The sequence below is a fragment of the Centroberyx gerrardi genome, chromosome 15 (genome assembly GCF_048128805.1).
Source record: "Centroberyx gerrardi isolate f3 chromosome 15, fCenGer3.hap1.cur.20231027, whole genome shotgun sequence".
Taxonomy (NCBI): Eukaryota; Metazoa; Chordata; class Actinopteri; order Beryciformes; family Berycidae; genus Centroberyx; species Centroberyx gerrardi.
Window position 1 is genome coordinate 859,749 of NC_136011.1, and position 17,402 is coordinate 877,150.

The following is a 17,402-nucleotide window of genomic DNA, read 5'->3' on the forward strand; positions in this document are numbered from 1 at the left end:
GTGGAGAGGTATTTCAGTCCAATCTCAGAGCATAAAACACTGTCATTTATAACACAAGACACAGCACTAGTGGACATAAGATGAGCAAGATAGTCTATACTCCAGTGGCAACAACATCTTCTTCACCACTGGTATGAAAAATCACACATTCTACTCACTCATCCATCGCTCCTTTACTACTCTATTTTTCAATTTCAAAGCTCTCTTTTTACAATTTATTAGCATCTCATTAAGCATTTCTGAGGCATGTTTCCTACCACTTACATTTACAAGGTTGTTGTTTTCTGACCACCAAAATGAAAATGTTTAACATTGAAATCCCAAAAATAACATGAAATTTTTATTTTTTCCCCTTATGGGGCAACTGAATGCATTTCAACAGCCTTGTTTTGACTCCTTAAGACATCTGTTTTTGAGTCTTTACATCTCTTCCACTTAACACAGCAAAGCACCAAAGCTTCCTTCCTTACCTCCATGCGTCCCTCCTGCTCCAGAGGTTTGATCCCTGCAAAAATGTCTGGTTCCTCCTCATGGTGGTTGTCAGCCGGTTGTCTGTCTGCACCCTCCTCTGAGGCAGCACTAAGGTAGTAGGCCTGGTAGTCGTCCTCCCCGAGAGGCTCTACTCCTGCAGCCCCAGCTGCTGCTTCTGGGCCTTGCTTAGCTTGACCAGCCAAAGCTGCTGCCCCGCTTCCTGTTGTTGCCCCAGACGCTGCCTCTCTGGCACCCTGTGGTGGTTTGCCAGAGGTCAGAGGGGTGGCTAATCCAGCAGCAGCTGTAGAGGTGGAGGGCCGAGCATTTCCAGCAGGACCTACCTCCTCATCTCCATTCTGTTCAATCTCCACCTCCAGCTCTGCTTCCTTCTCTGTGGCACTGGGCATGTCCATAACAACCAGTACCGTCTCTTTGGAAGGGAAGCAAGGTGGCGGGGGCTCAGGAGCAGGGATGGCAGCTGAGGCATGGGTGACCCGCTTCGTCTCGAACATCTTTGGCGTGCTCCCTCCGCCACTACTGTACTTGCGTGAGTCTCGGAGCAGTGGGCTAGGGGAGGGCAGCATCTCTGGCGGAGGGGGCAGGAAGTCAAAAGTGTTGCTGGCCTCAGCGCCCAGCGCCAGACTGGAGCCATCATCCAGGCTGAGTTCAGCCAGATCCGGCTCCAGGGAGCTGTCCTCACTGCTGGTTCGCCGCTTTGCACTGGCATGCTTACCACTTCCCAACCCTCCTCCACCTCCCCCTGAACCACCTATAGATGTCCCCTTACCACCTCCCTGTGTCAATTTAGTCTTACTTCCTGAAGAGGGGCCGGGCCCTTTGTACATGCACTTCCCTCCTCCGTCCTCCAAGGACAGAGAGACACTCCCTCCCAGACGAACCAGTACCCCCCCACCTCCGCCCGCCGTCAGACCCTTCCTCTTGCTCACAATGGTCTCCTTGGGTCGCACCGCCACCTCCTGTTGCGGTGAGTGACCACTACCTCTTCCTTTATAATCTATACCTCCTCCACTTTCAGCTCTCCCGGCTCCTACTCCCCCTGGTTCAGGAGGTTCACCGCCTCCTCCTAAAGAGGCTTTGGCTCCCCTCTGCTGCTGCACTGCCCTGGCCCAGCAGAAGGTGGCGCTCTTCTTATCAGCACTGCAGTAGGTGATACCGGGCAGCGGGTAGGCCACCTCCCAGTTGAAGTAGCAGGACTCCACAGCAGGCTTGAACCCCTGGAAAAGCTTGTCCAGGGACTTACGGTGCTGACCCCGCTTGACAATCTCAATAACCTTAAGGTGCCATTGCTTCAGCTGGGCTGCCAGTTCCAGACGCCTGAGAGAGAGGCACAACAGTCCTCACTTTTAACTCTTGAGTCATTATTTAATATTTACTCCTATCTTAAAAAGTAACTAAACACCAAACCCAAATCTGTGTAAAGCCTGACATTTAATGGTAAAAAGCATGCCACTGAAATTACCATCTGTTATTGGTCGATCTTTGGTGCCAGGTGATGTCACCACCTATTGTACTCTATAGAAGGTGACATGCTTTTTACCTTTAGAGGTCAGGCTTTACACAGATTTGGGTTTGGTTTTAAATTACTCTTTAAAGACATAAGAGCAGTGAGTACAATAAGATCTGGCACTTAAGTTCATTTTTATATGGTTCTATTCTGGTCATATAACCTCTATCTGTGAGTCTGAATGTGGACAGTTAATGATGCACATTTACATTTGAATCAATTTTGCACATTTGCTTTCGCACACCCTGGTACATATGCCCGTGAACTGGACTGTCGACAGAGTGAACTGTGTAACTGCAAAAACCCTTGTATCTGTAAAACTCTTAGTAGCAAGCTGAGGATGCTGCTTATCCTCTTTACCCTTTTGTATTGAACTGCTATCTATATCCTACTCTCTTTTTGACTTGAATTCTGCTGCTGTAACAATAACATTTTCCCATGGGGATCATTAAAGTTTTATCTAATCTCATCTAATTTACAGTAAAACAGTAATACTGGACTTGACCTCCCATAACTATATGTATAGATGTGAGCTAAAAACATCAACAAATCTAGTGGGACTAGAGGTAGAGTTGGGAACCAAGAGGAACCACTGAGGAACCAGTTGCACCGTTTCCAGAACTGACCGGATTGAAACACAATTTCTGTTTTTCTTTTCCTGCACTTAAAAAATATATTACAACATGCACATTTTTTAATTAACTATGGAATTGTTTAATTCTCCCCTGGTCTGCTATGTGTGAGTGACTGTGAGGCATAGTGAGTGAATTTCAGCTATAAGGCAACTGCTCCTATATTGGAGAACTGAGCACACACTGCTACCCAAACCTCACTGCATCATATTACAACCTCGTTTCTCTGTTTATGTGTGTATAGTGTGTCAATTTCAGTGCATGTGCACATGTGTGTGTGTGCGGCAGCATGAGTCAGACTTCCTGTAATAAACTCTTCTCCCCTCAGTGTTAACTACATTAGTGTGCCAGCTTCATTGATCTTAACCCGCCTAAGTGTGAAAACACAAACCAAGGACAGCCTGCTTACAGTGTTACAACTGCATTAAACAGATAAAGAGCCTTAAAACCACACCACATTGCAGCAAGATAAAAATACCATACAGACCACCCCACCCTGGATCTCAGTCTTAGAAAATTCACTTTCATCACATTACTGCTGAGGATAAATCCTTGCAATGACCCCACTCCCCTGCCTCTTTTTCATTTGATTTAATTTTTAGAACTGTATACAATGTGATGAAAATATTTTTATCAAATTAAATATCCTCCTTGCTGCTTATATTAACACTGGCAAGATCTGGTTATATGATTGATCAATCTGATTTTTTTCCATGAAATTTCCTATTACATTTTATGTGCATCATTGTAGGGTGTCTTAGTAGTGAACTAGTGTGATTTAGTAGGACATTTTTTTCCTGTATCATTTTTACTGAAAAATCAGAAAAACAAACAAAATGCTAAGGTCTCATACAGTCTCCTTATGAGAACAATACAATGACAGAAAAAAAAGTTTCTAAAGGGATTTTCATTGGCGTTTCGGCAGAATAATATTTGTTGAAATCACCCCTTTAACCAACATATTGTCTGCAAAGACAATTGTCAACAACGACCAACATTCTTAGTAAAGTTAGCAAATACGCCCAGCATCAGTGTCGACTGAAGTAACGTCAGAGCGGCCAGATATGTCAGTCATTAGTGATTGATTAGGGGGAAATCAACCCCCCTCCACACAGAAAAAGGCTGAGTAGGAGGCAATCTCAGGCTGAATAACATGGTAACGAAATTGCCATTCAATCTGAATATCAGGCTACTGAAAACCATCTAATGCAATCAATGTGTGAAACAAGTCGGGAAATACATTTTGCTATATACATGTAGAGTGACCCATTTGTAAAATTCCCTGATATTTCCTGACTTCCCCAGAGAATTTATCAAATTTCATGACTTTCCCCGTCTGGAATACACCTCTCCAAATTCCCTGATAGTTGAGGAATTCCATGAGCAGTGTACAGCCGGGTATTACTGGTCTGACCTTTGAGGACTCATGGTGGGATCCAGCACCGCCAGTCTCCACAGTACCACCATCTCATCACACATGCTGGCACAGGCGTGAGCCGCCACCTCCGATTGGCCGTTGCTCCGCCCGGTGTGGCCACTGGCGCTGCTGTGGGACGCTGACGTACGAACGCTGTACCACCAGCCGATGATCTGAACAAACACAACCAACAAACACCAAGTTAGACAACTGAAGTCAGTGTGTGTGTGTGTGTGTGTGTGTGTGTGTACCAGTTTTAAGTCCACTTACCAAGCCAAAAAGTTCTGACAAGTTCATAAAATGGCTCATTAGGACATTAGTCAAGTTGAAGTCATATACTGTATTCAATACAACAAAAAAATCCCCCTCTCCCCCACTCTGTTCCCTCCCTCCCTCCCTCCCATAACTCCTCCCTCCCTCCCGTAACTCCTCCCTCCAAACGTGGCTCAGGTGCATGCATACCCAATTGAGAGGGGCAAATGTTTTGTTTTTTTTAAGATTATTTTTTTGGCATTCTGCCTTCACTGGATAGTTCAAAGTAGAGAGAGACAGGAAAGACAGGGAAAGATGGGGGGATGACACGTGACAAAGGTCCCAGGCCGGACCCAAACCCATTGCAGGGTGGTCAGAACTAGACTGAGCTATGCGTGCGTGTGATTGACAGCAGATGGGAACACCTCGTTGCAGGGAGCTGTCCTGGTTGGTTGTTAAGATTCAGGCGACCTGAGATTTTGGAGTGGCTGATTACGGGGCCTGGGACAGCCACAGAGACCAGATTTTTTTTCTCAGAGCATTTGATTTATTTATAGCTGTCAGGATGTAAAGAGAATTTCACCAAATATTACCAAAATTGTTCTAAAAAACTTGCCTGCCCCAGCTTTAATGTAAGAGTTAAAGAAGGACATTAAATAAGGCAATGGAAGTATAGCAGCACAAATGTGTATGTGGTGTATGCATGTGACATCATATTCATCACATTTTCATAATAATCGCTGTTTCTTTACCATATCTACACAATAAGCAAACAAAAATCTTTTTTTTTTCAGAAAAGCATTAATTCATGCTTTTTTTCCCCATTAAAACCCTATCTTACATAAGTTACATCAGCTTGATCATACTTACTATGATGTACTATGAATTTACCCCATTAAGATTTATGTCAGCCTATAACGGTGGTAAACTCTATTCCTGCAAATACAAAAGGTGATAAGCTCTATTCCAGCAAATAAAAATGTAATAAATTCTATTCCTGCAAATAATCAGCAGCTGTAGTGTTTAACTCCTCCACTTGGGGCAGCTGCTCCTGCCTCACCTGGATGGGGCAGGCCACCTTTTTCTGGGAGAGAACCATGTCCTCCTCATCCCAACCGTGTCACACTCATCTGCAAACCACTCCAGTGCACATCGGAAATCAGAGTCTGATGAAGCCAGAAGGACGACACCGTCGCAAACAGCAGAGATGCCACCCGAATGTCAACAAACTGGCCTCTCTCCAGACCTCGGCTGTGCCTTGATATCCAGTCCATGACTATCACAAACAGGAGAAAGGACAACGCGCACCCTTGTCAGAGTCCGATGCCCAAGTTGAACATGCTTGACTTAGGACTAGAGGTCGACCGTTTAATCGTTTGGCCGATTAATCGGCGCCGATAGGACGTTTTACAAACTATCGTTATCGGCGGGACTTGACTCCGATAGTGGCCGATGGCTGCGCAGCCTCCACCGGTCACGCGGGGACGTACATCACCGTTTTGCATGGAGGCTCCATACACGAAGTCAAGGTAATGTCATTGTGTACCTGAGATAATTTATATTTAAATGAAAGTTAACTTTAAGACAGCTTTATTCGTAAATTATGAGCATGATAAGGTTGCTGGTTATAGTATGACATTATTAATGCATTAGACTGAAGATAACTGCTGCTCTGCTGAAAGCATGAAAGCCATAAATGCGCGACAGACTTTAAATTACGTTTTTCAATGTAGACTACATCAGATATTTTTTTCAGAAAGCAATTCTCCACTCCATGAAAAAACCTTCAACGCATTAGGGTTAGGGTTAGAAAATGTGGGCTAAACCTTGCGGTCCTGGGGTAAACGTTGGAACAGCTGATTTTACAGCAAGGCTGACAAGTGGCATTCAAGTCATATCTGACCCGTTTTCAGTTTATTTCTCCCCACAAAAGTTATCTCTCAAATATATAACGCAACACTATCAGCTCCTTGTTCACGATACAAGACAGGCAGACAGGGAGGAAAAGAAACCATTCAACTTTTACTTTACTTACCAATTTGGCATTCTCTCTTCCAAATAATCCAGCCACGTAACTATCCATTCATGAAACGAAATCGCACACTTTAGGATCCTCCTTACCCCGGGAATATGCACAAACATTAATGGTTTGTAAGAGTGGCATTTAACAATGTAACGGGACGCGCAACAGAAGTAATCCTTCCTGGCCAGTGATAAACCACAGAACAGCGCATCGGCCATTGTAGAACATATTCCAACGATGTAATCCACCAAATCACACTTCAGGATGTTCTGTTACCAACGATGTAAACAATGAAATCACACTTCAGGATATTCTCTTAATAATGATTAAATTCGGAGTGACAAAAAACTGGTTTATTAAAAACAGCGTATGCAAAAGTAGCCGACTAGGCTAACGTTACTGCGGAAGTAAAGCATGTCATGCATGACAACACCACAAACTCCGACTGATGTTGCGGTGATAAAGGGGTCATTCACTTTTTAAATAAGATTATTATGGTAGCTTCTTTGATGCTACTTGAGTTGTGTCTGCTGAATTATATAGTGTGTTTGCATTTTTTCCCCAAATATAGGCCTAATTACTAATAAATAAATAAATAAATCTAAATAAATACATAAATAAATAAATCTGGATCACTGAACTTCAGTGATCCAGATTTATTTAGGTATTTATTACTTTGAGTTTGATGTTCAGTGATCCAGATTTATTTATTTATTTAGGTATTTATTACTTTGACTTAGATGTTCAGTTCAACAGTTATCCAGTTTCTAATAAAGTCAAAGATTGTTCATTTCTGACAGTATCACATTTTTTTTCATGGGGCGGGGGGGAGATATCGGCCGGTTAATCGGCTATCAGCTTTTTCCTGTTCCAAACTATTGTTATTATATCGGCCTTTAAAAATCCACTATTGGTCGACCTCTACTTAGGACCAAATGACTCGCAGCCCCTCGGGGAACACAGCCGCAAGCCTCCTCCAAATCCACAAAACACATGCAGACAGGACCAGCAAATTCCTATGAACCTACGATAATCTGCAAGAGGGTAACAAGCTAGTCCAATGTTATATGACCAGGGCGGAATCCACATTGTTCCTTCTGAATCTGTCATCGTCCAGTCTCCTTTCCAGCACCTTGGCATAGGCTTTCCCAGGGAGGCTGAGCAGCATTATTCCACCATACTTGGAACACACCCTCCAGTCCCCTTTTTTGAAAATGGGGACCACCACCACTGTCTGCCAACCCAAGGGCACTGTTCCTGAAATCCACCCACAAGTCCCAAAACTCACCTGCCGATGACGTCATAGGCGGGGATTTCCAACTCGTGGAAACTACAACCGCTCTCTTCCTGGCGCTTGTAGTTACAGCCCGTCTCCGAGACACAGAGTGAGTAGACAAACATGGTGCCGTCCCATAGCATGTATTAGTGAGGACCAATATATGGAGATAAGGTTTAAAAAAATGGCGAAGTGTTCCTTTAAGTCTCCTAGTAGGACTATGGAGTCAGGAGGCGGAGCCTTCTCCAGCAAGGAACTCTCTTGGCACCTCTCATGCTGTACAACTCTTGAGTAGGAGAGAGACCACCCCCAATCAAGGAGTTTGGTTTCAGTGTCAATGCTGCACGTAGAGGTGAGCCCAACTATATCTAGTTGATACCTCTTAACCTCACGCAGCAGCTCAGGCTCCTTCCCCCCCAGAGAGGTTACCGTTGCCAAGAACCACAACTTCTAGTTCTGCTCCACCCCTTCATCTTGCCCAACTGTAAACTCTATTCCAGCAAATAAATTGTGGTAAACTATTCCAACAAGTAAAAAATGGTAAACTCTATTCCAGCAAATACAAAGATGGTAAAAAAAAAAAAAATGAAATGAAGTGAAATTCCAGTAAATAAAAAGGTAGCAAACGTGTGGTTTAGGTGGGTTTACCCTCCACACCATCCCTGGTGAAATGCTGTCTCAGGTCTAGAGTTATCTAAGTTGCTCATACCCTCCTTTTAAATCTTTGTAGCAGCTTGAATTTATTTCCAGCAGCTTAAGCTCCTACAATATTGGTGGTGTACCTGTTCATAGGTGAGGCACTGCTCGGTGAGGATCTCTAGCAGTGGGGCAGCGTTGCTGTCTCGTCTCTTGAACATCTCCCTGACGATGGACAGAAGGTTCCAGATGCCCTCAGGCTCCCGGCCCCTCAGTGGCCGCAGCAGACACGCCCATTCGGCGGCGGCTGGCGGCTCCGTGGATGACAGGTACATGGAATTTACATCACTATGGGTGGAAAACACACACACGTACACACTTCAGCTGTTAGTCGCTATATGCACTGATCACATGTACTGCCTACAATATACACTAAAGAACATACACTACACCAGTGGTTTTCAACCATGTGCCATTGAGATCCCAGGGTTGGCAGGTTTTCATTTCAACTAAACACTACAGCCGCTGATTTCACTGATTAAGGCGGTGTTCATGCACACAGGGTTTATCCCCCAACTGCCAGCGGCCGCAAAGGCACAAGAAAGGCATCTGAGCAGAGCTCTTTCAAAAGTTGAAAAATTTTCAGCTTTTCAGAAAAGTGCCGGGTGACATGAAACGCTTTTTTCTCAGCCAACCAATCACGGTGAAGGAGAGGCTGACCGTTTCCCATAACAAGAACACAGATGGAGAAAGTAAAAGTGCCAGTGGAGAAATTGGTTGTTGTAACAAGTGAATTTCCGTTACCGTGATACTGATCATAAAGGCAGTATGGGATTATACTGGACATGTATTGGGAATATCTGGTAAGCCATTGCTTGTTGCTCAACACTGTATTGTCTGCTAGAAGTGCTACCCAGCTGGATAGTAAGCTAGCCAGCTACTCAGCTAACATCAGATGACGTTATTGTGAATTGCTTTGTATTTCTCACAAAAAGCGTTCCAGGCAGAGCTTTTTCCACACAAAAAAACGCTATGTGTGAACGCAGCCTAACACTCCTTAATTTGCCTGACCGGTAGGTATCTAGCAATATGTATATAGCTAGGTAGGTATGTAGTAATCAGTGTTGGGCGGTAACGCATTACAGTAATGCGATTACTTTTTTCAGTAACGAGTAGTGTAAGGGATTACAATTTTAAATTCAGTAATTACATTACAGTTACTAATCCCAGTAGCGCTCCGTTACTGTCTTACTTAAACCTGAACCCCCTTCAACCTTTTCTTTTCTCTGCTTTGAAATTTTCAAAGGTCCGACTCCATCTAGCGCCTGTGGAGCAGCTGTTCAGTTTAGGAAGTTTGGTGCTCAGCCCCAGAAGGAACAGACGGTCTGACAACAGGTTTGAGAAGTTTCTCCTTACGAGATACAATCGTTGTTTCACTTCTGAACAGTCATTGTTTCAATAAAGGGGATCAGTTTTAAAAAGATTGGGGGGGGGGGGGGGGGGGGGGGGGGGGGGGGGGCTTCGTGATACCCTCAGCTGGGCCGTGGGAAAAATAAGACTTCTAATAACTGGATTTAGGACATTTAATACTTTTTAAGGCCTTATATTTGGATCATGTATTTTAAGACTTTTTCAGTTTCAGACCTTCAGTCTATTAATCAATAATAATCAATCACTGAACTAGAACTCTTTCCACTTTATTTAGTGGCTTGTACGTTACCTGAAGACGACAGGTGAAGGCCCACAAAACTTATGCAGGGTCTTTTTTATGTTGTCGCTGAGGGTAGACTCATCCAGGTACCAGGTACTCTGGTCAGAGGCTGAAGGACCTGCTGTGGGGTCTATACACACACACACACACACACACACACACACACACACACACACACACACACACACACACACACACACACACACACACACACACACACACACACACACACACACACACACACACAGATGTAAAGGATATAAAGGATACTCTGTCCTTTTTCTAAGTGAGTCATCCAAGATTATCTGTCCTGCATAATAAGGCCTAGTAATTACACATTGCCATTTATTTTCCACTTTATCTGAAAGGACTTTTCTCCAACCGGTTGTTGAAAACCACCATAAAAGACATAACGTGTGTGTGTGAGAGAGCGAGAGAGCAAGAGAGAGAGAGCGAGAGAGACAGTTTACATTTTATTATTATTCCAATTAACGTTTTCCTATTTATATAAACAATATGTAACAGAATCATTTATCATTCTATATTTTGTTTTCTGCAATGTATACATTTGCTTTGGCAACATGTACTCCGGTATTTCATGCACTTTGAATTTAAATGAATTGAACTTGAATTGAATTGAATTGAATTGAATTGAGAGAGAGAGAGAGAGAGAGAGAGAGAGAGAGAGAGAGAGAGAGAGAGAGAGAGAGAGAGAGAGAGAGAGAGATAAGGGTGTGTGGACAGTTGGGAGTGGCAGACAGCTCCTATCCTCCTGAGCAACAGTCTGAACCTACTGAGGTAAATAGAGTGAGAATACCCCCTCCAGGCCAAAGGCAGCAGTACATGTTTACAAGCCTCCACTGTTGTTTTTGCTGCACTAATGGTTTAAGCTGATATCTGGTTTTGGTATCATTGTTGATTTGGTCCAAGTTGTGGTTCTAGTTTACGTTGCCAAATCAAACTCGTTTTTCCCCTCATTTTCATTAGCAGGAGTGGCTAGCAGAAGTGGCTACATGAATGAAGGGTTAACACTGCTCTGTGTTCATGACATCAATATACCACAGCCTGATGAAGATTTATTTTAAGGAATATTCAGGAATTTAAAGCACTCACCACATTACAGAGTAATTAGTCATTTATTACTCTACACATCCCTCTGAGCCGCTGTGCCACCCTACTGTCACCACGCTGTATTAGACTGTACTATAACATGATATGTTTTGACCACTGTTGTGAAAGTACCTGGAGCTCCACACACGGTGTTGATGGCAGTGGACTGAGAGGACAGTAGCTCGTCCAGCAGCCGCTGGGCTGTAGGCAGGATCTGGAGAAACACAAGATTCATCATGTTTCCACATTGTACGAGGATGTCATCAGAGACACTTTCTCAAAATCCCCAAATTAAAACCAACTGTGCATTCACGCACCAAGCAAGCAGAGCAACCAGTTGCCAGAAGTCTATTTTTGTATGACTGGAAACAAGTTGGCTAATGCAGCACACAGTCACAGTCGGTCAGTATTAGGATAGTTATATGTCCCACCTATTTGCTGCAAAATCATTGAGGCAACAGTTGAAGGTTAGTGCCCTGCAGTAGTTGTTGAGGGATCGGAGAGTGTGGGTCATGCCCAGATTCTCCCTGGTGGTCCAGGGATTCAAACCAGTGACCTTCTCTGCCCATCGCTAACCCCAAATGAATTTACCTGCATGTGTTGGTATTCTGCTCCTCTTTCTAACAAAATGCAATGTGCTCAGAGAAGACAACACCACCAATTTGTAAGTAAATGCATGAATTCCAATCTGGTTCAACAGTGTGTGAAACCAAGTTATAATGTCTTACGTGTGTTGTGTTATAACATTCCACATTGTTAAACATATTGTTTTCAAGCAATATATTCTGTTTCTATACATTATCTCTATACATTCTGTCTCATGTCCCCAATAACAGCAGACATTGTTTCTACTCATGTCATGTTTCATAAGACACTGGATCCACAAGACAAAAGTGTCCATTGTCTTTTTGTATCCCCTGTTTCACCATACCTCCTCATCATATATTTCACCATATATGACCTTATGAAGAAAAGAAACAAGATATTAATTTAAAAAATGGAATTAACGTAACTTGGCTGTGCTCTCATGGCCAATTAAAAAAGTCAGCCTGTTTGAACAAATAAAGACATGAAAAACAAAAATCTAGAGAAAAAAAGGTAACAGAGCCGAGGTTACTTGGCCATGCTCTCATAGCCATTTCTCCTGCTACAAGTTCCAACCTGTTTGAATGTATGTCTCTGATTACAGCATTAACAGCAGAGGAGTAATATTATACTGGGCTATAGAGCATGGCTCTGCCTGGGATACTGCAGCCACAAAATACTGATACACAGGGTTGTGTAGTAACGTTACGTTACTAAATACAATAAAAACTTAACTATATTCCATTACATTACCTAAAACAAATATTGTATTCTGATTACAAGTGCTTGTGAAAAAACAGAGGATTACTTCTGGGAATACTTTTAACATGGGGGTAAACATGGGGTCCAATCACCAATTTGATATTAATTTAATGTGCTCCTGCAAAATTGTTTAATCCGCTTCCCAAAGAGTTAACTCACTCATGTTCCAATCTGTCTAAAAAAAAAATTAAAAAGTCAGTTGATCCCTGATCGCTTTGCTCCTGCCTCCCTTTTATTCACTTATGTGACTGGCTGAGTGGCTTGACTGTCTTAATTTAGCTGCTGCATGAGAGGGAAAAAATAAGTTTTTGTATGAAATCCAGAGATAAATTTCCTGATTATTGTAATTTTCACTTTTTCCTCATCCGTACAGCACTTTCATACCTCAGATATGGCCAAGTAATCGGAAATAAACTTAAAGTAATCAGAATACGTTACTGAGTTTGGGTAATCCCTTAGATTACGTTACTGATTACAATTTTGATGAGGTAACTAATAACTGTAATGGAATAGATTTTTAAAGTAGTCAAACCCTGCTGATACTACGATCTCCCTATGTCACTGCTACAAAGAAATACAGGTCAAATGGACAACATCCAAAAACCTTGTAAAATGACTGTGGTAGAAACCATGAAAAGATGATAAAAAAAAAACTCCCTTTACAGCGAATTTATGTATGAGGAATTTATATATTCTTCATGTTTTCATATACAGTGTCAAATATGGTCAGTTATGGCTAAGGTGTCAGTTTAAAGTAAACCAAACTTAATCTGGTGGTTTTGTAAGCGTATTATCTTGCTGTAGCAGCTTAGAAATTGCTGGTAAGTGCAACAAATTGCCGTTAAGTGCTAAGGATAACATTCAGGCCATTGTTAATGTGGCTGTTATTCTGACTCAGCAGTCCTAGTTGTCATAGCGACTATGACTAGTGACTATGATCGGTCTTGGTCGGCTGATATTACAGATATTCAAAGCGCTCCATCCTATATTGATGTTATCTACCATCATCTGTTCTTCTTCACACATCTAATAGGATTAGGTCTCCAGCTTGACATTTAAGCCTGACCTGGGACACAGTAGGTTTGTGTCAAGTCACTGAATTTTTCACTCACTTGAGTTTTAATCAGTTTCAAGTTTAAAAAACTGTTGTACAATCCTGTCATTTGTTTGCTTACGGGCTTTAGTGGTGTATGGATTGGGTTCCGATGGACACAAATTTTTCAGGTTCAGGAAGTGCTAAAATTTTAAAGTTTTGACTGCTGTAAGCAGCGAAGTGGACACTAAAAGGAGTGACGCCATGTATTTGTTAGGATTATTATCATTTTTAAGTATTCTATGGATGGGTTTCTGTTTCAAAAATCACAAATCTATGTAATAAAATTAATAGAAATATAAATGGAAATATAAAAAAAAATGCTACAATCAACAAATATGTATTAGAATTGTTGAATGCAAAAAAAAACAGAAACATAAATATACCTCTCCATCCACAAATAATTTCTTACTTGTGTTCTGTAAACATTTACAAAAACAGACACATATTTGTAAAAAACTATTTCTCTGAAAAGTGGTCAAGAGGTTTTTTACAGAACTTACAAAACTATATTTTCTTATTTTTTTAGCACTATTATATTCATATATATTCATCGTCTGTTTGCTGCTGCTGTGAAAGGACAAGAGAGCAATATAAATTTGACTCGGTTTCTTGCCAACATTAGATAAGGTAAGATATCACTTTATTAATCCCCTTGGGGATATTGACCCCTCATAGAAGTATGCGTGTGTGTGTGTGTGTGTGTGTGTGTGTGTGTGTGTGTGTGTGTGTGTGTGTGTGAGAAATATCTCTGAATACAATATCATAATAATATGTGTTCTATTCTACGGAATTATGACTACACTTATATGTAGGGTTAGTGTTTGGGTTTGAGCTTTGGTGTGCCTTAGCCCCAAAAAGATTGAAAACCACTGCCTTAGAGCACCGACCACAAATGTATATATTTCAATTATGAGTGGCCATACTCAAAATCACATACTCAAAATCACCTTGACCATACAAACACTACTATGACTTGAAGTAAAGAATGTTAAGGTCTTACCTGCTGAGGCAGCTCGCTGATGAGGTACTGGGCAAACTTCTGGAGCTGGTCCCTCTGCAGCCTGGACAAAGACTCAGAGACTGGAGCCCTCAGACACACTGCTGACGCCTGTACACAAACACATAGCAATCAGTACCAACAGATAATACCACTAATAGGGATGATAAATGATAATGATAAACATTTCAAATAACAAAAGACCACAACAAATAATGAAAAGCCAACCATCAAGTAACAAATACACACGTCAAATAATGAAAAGCCAACTAGAACTGCCATCTAACTGCCATTAGATGTCATGATTTCATTATTTTGACCAAGTCAACTTTCCCAAGTCGGTCTCAAGTCTTGAGGCACAAGTCTCAAGTCAAGTCCCAAGTCTAAATGTAGATTACCAAGTCAAGTCCAAGTCAGGTCCATGTCATTAATGTCAAGTCCAGTATCAATTCAATATCTTAAAGAAAACTAAATATTCAACACAATATTGTTTTAATAGTGCAAAAACTGTAAGTGTAAGTGCATCAGTTTGAGTTTGATTTCTATAATCAGTTTCAGCTTCAATAAATTCAATCATTCCATACAAATTCAGAATACAGAATTTAAATTCAGTTGTCTGGTGGAACAAATCTCATAACTTTCAATCCAAGTAATTGGTGCAGACACAGGCACTGGCACAAGCTCACTTGGGCATGGCCAACAGATTTTTGGAAAGTTTGTGACCAGAGGTGCTGGCACAGCAGGCACACCAGTGGTGCAGTTAATTATTAGCAGTTCAAGCCCTGGTGTACTGATGGTTTCGTAATAGAGAGGATAGTCCAGACCGGCTTCTCCCAAGAAGAAACCGCTGTTCTTGTCTGGGAGGTGCAGAGTCGCAAGTCGTGAATATACGGCACCCAAAATATGCCACCCAAGGTCAGATGATGTCCCTTTTTATGCTGAATTCACGTTTCTTGAGATACTGAAAGCCCAGTCACCATGTTTTCTGTGTGTAATGATGCTCACCGACAGTTTATTTTAAAAGACCATGATTCACACAATAAGCACATGTGCAGATACAACTAACTATGTAGTACAACAGAAACGTGTTTCCATTATTTTGTCAGTTGCCTGCAGTTTCTTTTACTTAAGTGGTTAAAATGGTTGCATTCAATTAGTCACATTTGGCTACATTTAACTACACACAATAATACAACTACCTCCAATATTGTGAGTAAAGCAATAGTCTGTTTTGTAAACTGTTATTATGGGGAGTTGTCAGTTTCAAACTGAAGTACTTACTTTGATTATTCATAAATAATTGTGGAAATCAGATTTTTTTTTTTCTAAAAAACTTTAGAACATTAAAATTACAGCCATGATTGATGTCTTAACAGTTGATGTCCATGACTCTGACCACAATGCTATCATTTTTAAAGCGATGTTACCCCTCCCCTCACCTAAGGCTTCCACCACAGTGCAGTCTCGCACCTTCAAGTCTTCCTCTGCTGTTAAAACTGTTGAAGCTGCTACTAACTGTAGTACTGCTGAGCCTCCACTTGATTTGGTTGCCCCTCTTAAGGATAGAAAGATTAAGCCCAAAGCTCTGCCCTGGCATAATTAACATACACAGTCCATTAAGAGACAATGCAGAAGAGACGAATGGAAGTGGAAGGCAAATAATCTCCAAATATCAGTGGACATTTTAAAAGATCTCATGTCAAAATACCAGAATGCAGTTAAAGAAACCAGATCGAAATATTTCTCTGATCTAATTGAACTCCAGGATCCTGTCCTCCCTCCAACCATGAGACTGAGGTCTCTCCCATAAAGTAAGGAGTTTTTAAATTATTTTACTAAAAACGTTGAGGATATCAGACTCCAGTCCCCCCCCTGCTGCTCACCCCTGTAAACTCTGCCAGACTAAGCCATTTCCAACCCATCACACTCATAGATTTAGAATATACAATTTCTCACATGAAATCCTCAACCTGCTCCCTCGACATCATCTCCACTCATTTTCTAAAAGAGGTGCTCGGGTCAATTGGCCCCAATTGGCTTCTGAAGGGCCAATTTTGAAGCCTGGAGATTGGGTTTACGGTCGCCGCCATGTTGACTTTTTTGGGAGCCAGAGCAGCCAAAGCAAGGCCGAGGGTGGAATTCGGGTTGTCTACAGCGCCGCCAACTATTGGCCCATAATCTGCGACCTGTCGATCACTTGACAGGCGACCTGTCAATCACTAGGAAAGCAACCCCATTTAATATCCATGATATCCCGTTAATAACACAATTATTTTGAAAATTGCCATATGGACGCACATTAGAAGAAGTGAAATTAGCTACTAAGACCATAACCTCTTGTCAAAAAAATGTATTGACTATATTTTGAGGGAGAAGTTGGGTTGTGGTCCCATTGACTTGCATGGAGTTGGTCCGACTTTGGAGTCTTTTTTGACTCTAGCAGACATTAGAAGAACTGCTGCTGCCGCCACTTCTGTATTGGCTTCAAAATTCACCCGTGGTTTTGGCACCTTGTTAGGAACCCTTTTAGAAAGGGAGGAGTATGGAGTTATGTTCCAAGCAGACACCCCAACACCACTGATAACAGAATGATAAGAGGGGATGGGCCAAGGGGAAGACAGACACAAATGGAGAAAGAGAAGAGCATGGGGAGGGGTGGACGGAGAGAGAGAAAGGCAGAACTGACAGACTGAGAGAGGGGGAGAGAATCAGTTATCTGTTGAAAACAGATGTGGAAACCCTCATGATTCCCATCTCTACACATCAAACCAGACAGTGAAGGAGAGGAGAGAAGGAAGTGGATGATGATGATAGAGTTCGATAGGGTGAGAGAGAACTAATAACATGGGTTACTAGTGACAGAGGACCTGGAGAGGCCTGCATGCTTATTGTCTAATACCCTCCTCAGA

General features: G+C 42.0%; 1 protein-coding gene across 1 annotated transcript in view; it reads right to left on the reverse strand.

Moving 5' to 3' along the window:
- zswim8 (zinc finger, SWIM-type containing 8) overlaps positions 1–17,402 on the reverse strand; it is a 71,300-nt gene that overhangs the window by 24,001 nt on the left and 29,897 nt on the right. The window contains exons 5-10 of the mRNA XM_071903725.2: positions 14,497–14,604; positions 11,186–11,267; positions 9,953–10,073; positions 8,379–8,580; positions 4,043–4,218; positions 471–1,806 (exon numbers count right to left, since the gene is read on the reverse strand). Of these exons, the coding sequence (XP_071759826.1) occupies positions 471–1,806; positions 4,043–4,218; positions 8,379–8,580; positions 9,953–10,073; positions 11,186–11,267; positions 14,497–14,604 (2,025 nt within the window). The remainder of the gene's footprint in view (positions 1–470; positions 1,807–4,042; positions 4,219–8,378; positions 8,581–9,952; positions 10,074–11,185; positions 11,268–14,496; positions 14,605–17,402) is intronic.